This window comes from Echinops telfairi, unplaced genomic scaffold, assembly GCF_000313985.2.
Source record: "Echinops telfairi isolate 266 unplaced genomic scaffold, ASM31398v2 ScPeMD7_7468;HRSCAF=8506_0, whole genome shotgun sequence".
Taxonomy (NCBI): domain Eukaryota; kingdom Metazoa; phylum Chordata; class Mammalia; order Afrosoricida; family Tenrecidae; genus Echinops; species Echinops telfairi.
The window spans coordinates 44,691,083-44,701,167 of record NW_022111369.1 but is presented as its reverse complement, the minus strand read 5'-3'; the positions used below and the strand labels follow the sequence as shown (position 1 = coordinate 44,701,167).

Below are 10,085 nucleotides of genomic sequence, written 5' to 3'. Positions count from 1 at the left end.
TATTGACTATGCAAAGACATTCAATTGTGTGGATAATAACAAACTATGGATAGCATTAAGAATGGGAATTTCAAAAAATAAATAAATAAAAAGGGAACAAAGGATGGGCAGTTGGGAACACTTAATTGTACTCATAAAGAACTTGTATTAGAATGACAATAGAACAAGGGATGTTGGGTGATTTAAAACCAGGATTGCATGTCAGGGCTGTATCCTTTCAACGTATCGATTCAATCTGTATGTTGGACAAATAAGCAAAGAAACTGGACTTTATGAAGAAGAACCTGGTATCAGGATTAGAGGAAGGTTTATAAACAACCATCAACATGCAAATGACAACTTTGCTTGCTGAGAAATGAGGAGGGCTTGAAGTACTTATTGATGAAAATCAAAGGCTGTAATATTTAGGATGCAACTCAGTGTTAAGAAAACCAAAATCCTCACAATTGGACCAACAGACAGCAACACGATAAATGAAAAGACTGAAGTTTCCTAGGACCTCATTTTGCTTGGATCCTCCATCAATGCTCACAGAAGCAGCAGACAGAAAATCAAAAGACATATTGCAGTCGGCAAATCTGTTGCATAAGACTTCTTTAAAGTGCTTAAATGTGCAGGTGTCATTTTGAGGACTAAGATGTGCATGACCTAAGCCAAAGGATTTGTTAAAGCTGGGCAATGAAGAAGGAAGACCTCAGAAGCATGTGGACATATTGTCAGGAGAGCTCCGTTCCTGGAAAAGGACAAGTGGAGAGCAGCAGAGAAAGAGGAAGGCCCTCAACAGGAGGGATTGACACAGTGGCTGCAAGAATGGCTCAAATGTAAGAACAATGAACAGGATGGCAGAGGACTGGGCTGTGTTTTGTTGTGCATAGGATCTCTCAGTCAGAATCAACCTGATAGCACAAAACAGCAGACAGAGGTGCCGATGTGACCAACTGATGATAACAATCCTGAACACCTTAATGCCCATGAGTTTCCTTGGTACACACATCTCACTTAGTATCGAGGGGAATTAAATCCATCCGGTGTGACTCCACAAAGACAAGACTCTTAAAAGCTTATGGAGTTTCCTCTGGAAGGAGCTACATGTGCCTTCTCCCTTTGCAGATTTTTCTTTACATATTCCAATATAATAAATAGCCATAAGTACAAGCATGTATTGAATTTTACGAGTCCTACTAGGCAATCACTAAACATGGGGTTGGTCTTTTTGTGACTGCCAACATAGACACGTAGTAACTTTTTTTTTTTTTTTGACACATAGTAACTTTTAAGGTCATGTTTAGTCTCAAGAAATGAACATACATACATGAACATTTTATATCTCCTTATTGCTGAAAAATAAATCTATATCTTGCTATGAAAATAAAACAAAAGAAAAATATTTATTTTTTTCTAAAACTTACAATCTTGATCAAGAAACTACTAATTTTTTCAACTCAATATATGCATTTACTTACCTTTAATAACTTGATTTCTCGCAAAGCAATTTTTTTAACCATTTTGTCATCATCACTTTCTAAGAACTTTTTGATGGCCACGATTCTTCCAGTATCTTTATTCCTACACTTCATTACCATTCCATAGCTCCCTTCTCCAACCAATCCTAGGTTCTCATATTTTTCCATTTTAAATCAAAACCAGTTGAAATTTTTCTTACTGTGGAAACTAAAACATAAGGTTAACAAGGTTGCGTATATTAATTTCCTCTATTCTTCCAGCAAATTGATTATCTCTTGCTTTTTTTTCCATTTTAAGAACAATCACTATTTACTAGTGACTTACAATTCCTTATTCTCTTTTCAAACCCATGCTTTTAAAATATTTATGCATATTTAACAAAAAAAACAAGGCAAGGAGGGTGGAGTGGAAAGGGGGAACCGATTGCAAGGATCTACATATAACCTCCTCCCTTCAGGACGGACAGCAGAGGAGTGGGTGAGGGGAGACGTCGGACGGTGCAAGATGTGACAAAATAATGATTTTAAGTTATCAAGGGTTCATGAGGGAGGGGAGAGTGGGGAGAGAGGGGAAAATATGAGTAGCTGATGCCAGGGGCTTAAGTGGAGAGCGAATGTTTTGAGAACGATGAGGGCAATGAATGTACAAGTGTGCTTTACACAATTGATGTATGTATGGATTGTGATAAGTGTTGTACGAGCCCCTAATAAAATGATTTTTTTTTAAAGAAAAAAAAAGTGGGTGAAGGGAGACATCGGTTAGTGTAAGATATGAAAAAATAATAATAATTTATAAATTATCAAGGGTTCATGAGGGAGGGAGGTGGGGAGGGAGGGGAAAAATGAGGAGCTGATACCAAGGGCTCAAGTAGAAAGCAAATGTTTTGAGAATGATGATGGCAACAAATGTACAAATGTGCTAGACACAATGTATGTATGGATTGTGATAAGAGCTGTACAAGGCCCTAATAAAATGATTTTAAAAAGAAAAAAACAAGGCAAATGTAATTGAAATACTTAACTTTGCATTTACATTATTAAAGGTTATATTAATAAAATATCATTTTAATTAAGATAAAGCAACACTCAATTATTAAATTATCAACATAAAATCATTACAGTTAACATCAGTAAAGCAAAATCCCTGTTCACTAAAAGGTAAAAAAAGGTCCAGCTGAATATTACCTTAATGAAATTAAATTTATATTTTAATACCAGATGTAAATGAAAGTTGAAAATTTTAATGCATTTTTTTACTCAATAGAGGTAAATTTTTGTCCATAAAATTATCACTTACCAAACTTAACACTTAGAATCTTTAATTACATAAGTTCTGCTTTTCTTAAGATGATAACTAATTGAACTTCTATACAACTTACAATATAACAGTGATACTACCATAAGTATATAAGGAGATTTTTAAAAGAAATTAAATATAAGTATTACTAAATACAAAAATCCTGTTCACAATAAATATGACCATTTTAATTTTGTTTAAAATTATTCCATCAGGTGGCACTTCTTGAACAAAGTAATCCTAATAGAATCTTTCTTGCTTTACTAATGATTGATGGAGAGTAAGCAATCTTTTTGCTCTATGTTTTGATAAAATAATTATTTCAGTCCAAATAAAGATTTTAATTTATAAGATTTAATTGCCATACTATATTAAAGTCATTAAACTTCACCTTCATTCATTATTTCTGATTTCATAATTGACTTTTGGAAGAAAAGAATAAAAAATAATTGCTATTAATTCCATATGGTTTTAAAGGTTTTGAGTGGGGAAATGTCAGTCTGTTTATACTACATAGTCAAATGATGAATCATAGTTGAATTGTAAAAACACTCATTCACAAAACTAGGAAAGAAGAAATGTTTTGCCTATTAACATGGTATTTATGGTAATCTGAAAATAGTTTACTCGGATTGTTATGTTTTATTTGCTTCCCTATTGGCACATGGTTGGCAAACACAAAACAAATTCTTTGTTCTAGCAAACCATGATAACCTAATGTATTCCATACATATTTCAACACTTGTACTCTATTTTTATTTATGCATATATACACACACACACACACACACACACACACGGAGAACTAGAAGACTGACTTAGTAGGGGGAAAAAAGAAATTAACCCATTTCAGATTTTACTACTAGTTTTATAATAGGTTCTAATCTGGCTTGTTTTCAGAATGGTGTCCTCCAACACTAACTTTCCATATATTTGCTATTTTAACTTCTGCCATTATATTTTTAATTAAAAATTTGTATTTGAAAAAAAAATCCTCTCTCCTCCCCCACACACTTCCATTAGGACAGTCAGTTTCAACAAGGGCAAGTTCTAACTGAAGGAGCCCTGGTGATGTAGTGGTTATGTGTTGGGCTATGTTGCACATGGTCGGTAGTTCAAAACCACCAGCACCTTTCTCGGTGGGAGAAACCCTGGGCTTTCTACTCCTGTAAACATCCTCAGACTGATACAGGTCAGCACTGAGTCTATGGTGGTGAGAAGATCCAATTTAGATCAGGAGTCCTTGTGGCTCAGTGAGCACTTGATCGCAAACAGAAACATCAGCAGTCGCAACTGATTCCATGGCACTGATCATCCTAAGGACAAAAATAATGGGATCTTTATGTGGTTCGTTTAAAACCATTCTATAGGGGTGCCCTCAATATTTGAAAATACAAAATGAACCTTGAGCGTGTCTAAGGTGTTCAGAAGCATAAGACAAACTTGCACCCAGCCAGTTGGCAACTGCGCAGCAGGACTCACCACATGACGCACACCTATTTCCAGGGCCACAGGCCACCAATACCTCCCACATCTCACAGTCCACAAAGCCCTGGCTTCCTGAGGCAGTTACTCATCAACTCGAACTTTCCATGCCCTCTACTCCGGAAAGCCAAGATGGCCAATGTCAACGAAGAAGGTGCCTGGCCAATTGGAAACGCGGTATTTTTGGAAATGAGCCACACAAGCAACAGCATGGAGTCTACTCATCAAGCATGACTTGACAAGGGGCATGGGAAATGGTACTTTTCTTATTTAAATCTAAATAGAGAACACATCGAGATGATGGAAGCGTTTTACAAGGTGAAATCACACAAACGTATGCTACTTACTGTTTCTTTAAAATTCTTCTCCTGGAAAGACCCAAAGGTTTTCAACTTGGAAATACATCTGAGGTGAAGTGCATCTCGCTCACTGGCCTGAAAGATGCTGGCTGCCAACTCGCTATGCCAGAGCTGTGGTGGTTTCGTGGGCGGACACCGTCGCGGGTCCCGGGTGAAGCTGGCTGGGACGCAGAGGGGCTTCGGCCCCCCGCAGGCTCACACTTCCGAGGACCGCGGGCCGCATGCTGTCGTCGTCAAGGCAACGGCCTCCCTCCGCCCGCAACCATTAGATACAAAAGTCTCTGGAGAGAGACCCTGCCCCGGTCGGGATGCACCCACGGCAGGCACCAACACCTGGGAAGGCTAGGTCTGGAGAGAGATCAGCTGAGGGGAGAGGGCACTGCCTCCCGGGCCGGAAGGTGCCCAGTCCTCCGAGTCTGTGAACCAGCGGCGCGCCAGCCAGCCACGGGCGAAGGCGTTGGCCAGGGAGCTGCAAGAGGGCGGGTCTTAGCCCGCCAGGGCCCGCCCCTCGGGCGCCAGGTCTTCTTTGTTCTGATTGGCTGGACCCTGTTGTCAGGAGCTAGGATTGGCTTAGCGCCAACCGCCCCTCCCCCTTCACCTGGAGTACCGTCCCGGTTGCGCTTCCCGACGGAGGCGACTGCTGCAACCGCACACACTTCCGTTCTCATGTAAGGAAGGATTCTCGGGGAGAAGTCGCTTCTCTAGGGAAGGGAACGGGATTGTGGCCCTCACGAGGAGGGTAAGATGGTGGTGGCTGCATTGGGCTGAAGAAAAGGAGAGGGGAAGATGATGCAAATACGTGAAGTAGAGTCCTCACAGCCACCCCGCTGGAGTAAGAATAGACCCCGGTCGCCCGCACCCGAGAACTTTCCAGCCTGACTCAGATTCCACATTTCCTTTTCTGTCTGGGCGGTGAAGTCTATAAAGGCCAGAGAGGAAAGTAGGGTGACAGTCTAGGAGATGATCTGCAGGTGAGAAAGTGTGAACAGAGGTAGGTGAGGACATGGGAAACAGCCCAGGCACTGATAGTAAAGAATCACTTTTGAGTATAGCTAGGGGGGAAACTCAGTGCCATCAAGTCGTTTCCACTCACAGTGACCCTATAGGGCAGGATAAAACTGTCCCTATGAGTTTCCCAGACTGTAACTCTTCAGGGGAGTAGAAAACCTCGTCTTTCTACCGCAGAACGGCTGGCTGTTTCGAACTGCTGGCCTTGTGGTTAGCAGCCCCAACTTGAGAAGGCTCGAGTGAAGTGAGAAAGGAAGCCAGACCATTAGGGAACTAGATGAGATGTGCAATACTGAAGGATGACAGCAAAATAGAGTGAGGTTAGGGAGTGCAAAATTTAAAGCTTGCTTTACCTGTGACCAAGAGCTTTGATAGCAAGGTGGATGGATACGCATGGGGACGCTAACCCCAGGTTCAGCAGTTAGAAATAACCAGACCCTCCATGGGAGAAAGATGAGGCTTTCCACAACGGTACAGATTTACGGAAATCGAAAGGGGCACTCATAATTAAGGGATTAATTCCTTCCCCAATACCAAGAAATAAGCATTCCAGTTTATCTATAATCTTTTGTGAGTTTAGTTACCATGAATTAATTTTCCAATGATGGATCACCTTGTGCAAATTGCTAAAAATCTAGTTCCTTCATCTGTAATATTGCGGACCAGACTTGGAATCTGGGTATGTAAAGAATAAAATTATTTTGTACATCAATCCAAGGTTGAGGTCTTGAGATAGCATTTAAGCCGTAACCTTAATTATGATCAAGTTGGAAGGGGCCATACCTAATTTTGTTATACTGATAGACAATAAAATTGGCACTCTGGTGGCATCGTGGTTAAGTGATGGACTGCTAATCACAAGGTCAGCAGTTCAAATCCACCAGGCACTGTGCAGCAGAAAGAGGGGCTAGGTTTGCTGTCCCATAGAACTAGAGCTGAATACCTTCAGGTACTTCAGGCTGAGGCTTATGGCAGAGTGGCATCCATAAAAGAGCTTTGTAACATTATCTGAGTAGGGCAGAGGCCAAAGAGCCATGTGGCTGAGAGGCCACTGACTAGAAACAGGCCTACCTCTAGACATGGATTAGAAGAGGCTGTCCTGCCTGAAGAGAGCTGTGTCTTAAGCATTTCAGATCCTGAATTATATATAACTTGTTACTTCCCTAATGAATAATTGTAAGTATGTGCTGAAGATGGAGATACTGAGTCTCTAGATTCCCTTGAGCTACTTTAGCCACCCCCTCCCATCTGAAGAGATTAATCCATTGTCAGTAAAACCATTCTTCCCCCACCTACCCACACATGAGATGAACACAACTGTTCATATTGATAGGATATCAGAGGCTGCATGTGGAGCACTGCCTTGAGGCAGATGCCTTGTAACAGCGGTTCACAACCTGTAGGTCGTGACCCCTTTGGGGGGGGGTCAAACGACCCTTTCACAGGGGTTGCCCGATTAATAATAGTAGCAAAATTATGGTTATGAAGTAGCAACGAAAATAATTTTATGGTTGGGGGGTCACCACAACATGAGGAATTGTATTAAAGGAAGGTTGAGAACAACTGCCTTATAAGATATTGCTGTAAGTTCTCAGGAAACACCTTTACCACTCACTATTGCTTCTAGACATATAATTAGACTTAAGTCACAGTGAGTCCCCAAACATGAAGATGGTGGCCCAGGTGCACTATACCCCTAAAGAACTGCTAGTGTCTTCTTTTTTGTTTTTAAGAAAATTTTTGTGGTTTTATTGTATAAGGAGGCATTGAAACATCTGAACAAATCAGTATCTGGGCGGTGAGGCAGCTGCTTTCTCCTTCACTTCTTTGGGTTACTAGAGCAACTTGTCGGTAGATTTTTTAAAAAAAAGAAAAAAGGACATCTTTTTGCATTACTCGTCTTTCCAAGGCATGTGCTGGTACAACACAAACTTCTGTCAGATCCCAAACATCATGCACAGCACCTGGATGGCAGTAGCGCACTGCGCGGCTCCCACTGCGGCCTGGCTAGTGTATAATGTCTGGAACATCTGGAAGAGTGTGAATAGTATCGGGAGGAGGAGGGGGGAGGAACAGCGTGAGTGCCTGGCTGGGATGAGGTCAGCGGAAGTTGCGCAGAGCCAGCCTGAACATGTCGTTGGTGCACACCCAGGCACATTGATGTTCTTTAGTAGGAACATCTGGTGAAAGCCCAGGATGGGGTCTTCATCGGCCTTTGGCTGGCCCACAACCATGCTGAGGATGCAGCCATCTGGCATGGGCTGATGGTCCTGCGACATGATGCTGTGCTGGATTTTCTGGAAAGGAAGGCTAGACAACTTCTCCACAATGTCAGCTTTCCCCTGGAACTGCCGTCCTTCCCACATAAGGCACAACGCATCAATATAAATTGCGCCCAGTTGGGTTCTGTCCTTATCAAATAACTGGTAGTAATGCTGCATAAAGCTGGATCCAATCTGTTCCCAAATCGACTTGTCTCCCATTCTGGGACATTGCCCGGCCTCGTGGAGACCCAAGGGGTTGGCATGATGGTGGCAGCGGCAGCGGCAACAAGCGCAGTCTGCCAGTGTCTTCTAATATGTACAGACAGATGCATATGGACTATGTATGGGAATGGTTACTAGTGGGATAATAGTGCAAGGAATATAAGCATAGATAAATCTGAGTTTTATTGATATGGCCCTACTATGCACAGATTCTTCATTCATTATTTTAACAGGAGAGGATCTTATGCTTTATTTGGTTGTTTTACTGAAGCCTAGGTTATGAAATGGCCTACATTAAGTCAAGCTGAAGTACCAGACCTACCTTAGTATACTATAGAAGGTATCTAAAAGCTTAGGAAAATTTGCATATTAGAATGAATTTTAGGATAAACCCATAGACCCACAAAGGGAGTGCCCTAAGAACAGAGCTCTTACGTAATAGCAATAAAAAAATTTGTCAGGGGAGCCTCAGCATTTCTGAAGACTCTTGTGATTGCTATTTTATCTCAGCCAGGCTTCAGGGTGGAAACTACCCTAATTGAATTAAGACACTTGCCTGATATGGGGCTAATTGGGACCTAGGGGAATAGGGGCCAAGTGGCAGCACAAGGTGGGCGTGGTTCTTGTAATGGACAGCAGAGTCAAAGTAGTCATCAGAATAGCCCTGGCTCATGTGGACCTATGGTGTTGGCTACTTAGGTAAGGTGTCCCTAAGAATGAAATAGATAGGAAACCTACTAAAGAGTTACTTGATCTATATAAGCAGGATAATTCCAGATCAGGTGCATGGCAATGTCACTCAAATTGCCAGAATTGATAGTCACAATCCCTCAATCAATTTCCAGATTTAAGCCAATTTAAAGATCCACCACTCCTTGAATGAAGAGGCTGGATTCCTTTGAAGAAGAACCCCACTATACCACTATACCTCATTATACCACCACTATTCTGTTAGTCATTGTCTTAGTCTTGACCAAATGGATTTGTGGCTTTTCACAGGTGTGACTATTCATTGAGAAGAAGGACATAATCAGATTTAGGGGGGATTACTGAACAATGGCTCTGCACTGACACTAATTGCAGGAGACAAAACATTTTGAAGGCCCCACAGAGTGCAAGTGTATGGTGGTCAAGTTATTCATGGAGTGTGAGCTCAAGTTTGTATCACAGTGGGCAACCACACTGCAATAATTTCCCCAGTTTTATAATGCATTATTAGATAGACTGACTCTGCTTGAGTAAATAATGAGTCAAAAGCAATACTGTATTCCTGAGGGGATTGCAGGATTAGTGCCATCATCAAGGATTTGAAGAATGCAGGGGTGGTGGAGATTCTCATTACATCCTCATTAAACTCTCTTATTTGGCCAGTGCAAAAATCTGATGGATCTTGGAGAATGACAGTAGATTATCATAAACTAAATCAAGTGCTGACTCCAATGGTTCCAGATGAAGTTTTGTTGTTTGAGCAAATTAATGTTTTTCCTGATACCTGGTATGGAACTATTGATCTGCCTGATGCCATTTTCTCAATTCTCATCCCAAAGGACAGCCTGAAGTAGTTTGTCTTTACCTGACAAGCGCAACAATATACTTTCACAACTCTCCCTCAGGGTTGCATTAATTCTCTAGCCCAACTCATACTTCAGTCTGCAGGGACCTGGATCATCTTTCCCTTCCACAAAACACCACAGGTCCACTACATAGACAGCATTATACTTATTAGACTCAGTAAGGAAGATAATTCAATTGCTTTAGACTTATTGGTAAGACATCTGTGTGTTAGAAGGCAGGATATTAACCTGACAAAAATTCAAGTACCTTCCACGTCAGTAAAATTTCTAGGGGCCTAGAAGTGTGAGACATTGTGTTAAGTCTGGGTAAACTAGAGAAACAAAGCCAGAGAGATTCGCGTATGTATAAGAAAGAACTTTATATCAAAGATCAATTGTATATTATGAAAACATCCCAGCCCAGCCCAGATCAA

At 41.4% G+C, this 10,085-nt stretch overlaps 1 protein-coding gene and 1 pseudogene across 1 annotated transcript in view; both read right to left on the bottom strand.

Annotated features, from left to right (window-relative positions):
• Nucleotides 1-5,050, bottom strand: part of CDKL2 (cyclin dependent kinase like 2) — a 67,021-nt gene extending 61,971 nt beyond the window's left edge. Inside the window, exons 1-2 of the mRNA XM_045284355.1 lie at nt 4,593-5,050; nt 1,464-1,671 (exon numbers count right to left, since the gene is read on the bottom strand). Of these exons, the coding sequence (XP_045140290.1) occupies nt 1,464-1,631 (168 nt within the window). The 5' untranslated portion in view covers nt 1,632-1,671; nt 4,593-5,050. The remainder of the gene's footprint in view (nt 1-1,463; nt 1,672-4,592) is intronic.
• Nucleotides 5,051-7,712: 2,662 nt separating this feature from the next.
• On the bottom strand, nt 7,713-8,122 carry LOC101652703 (annotated as a pseudogene).
• Between the last annotated feature and the right edge of the window lie 1,963 nt (nt 8,123-10,085).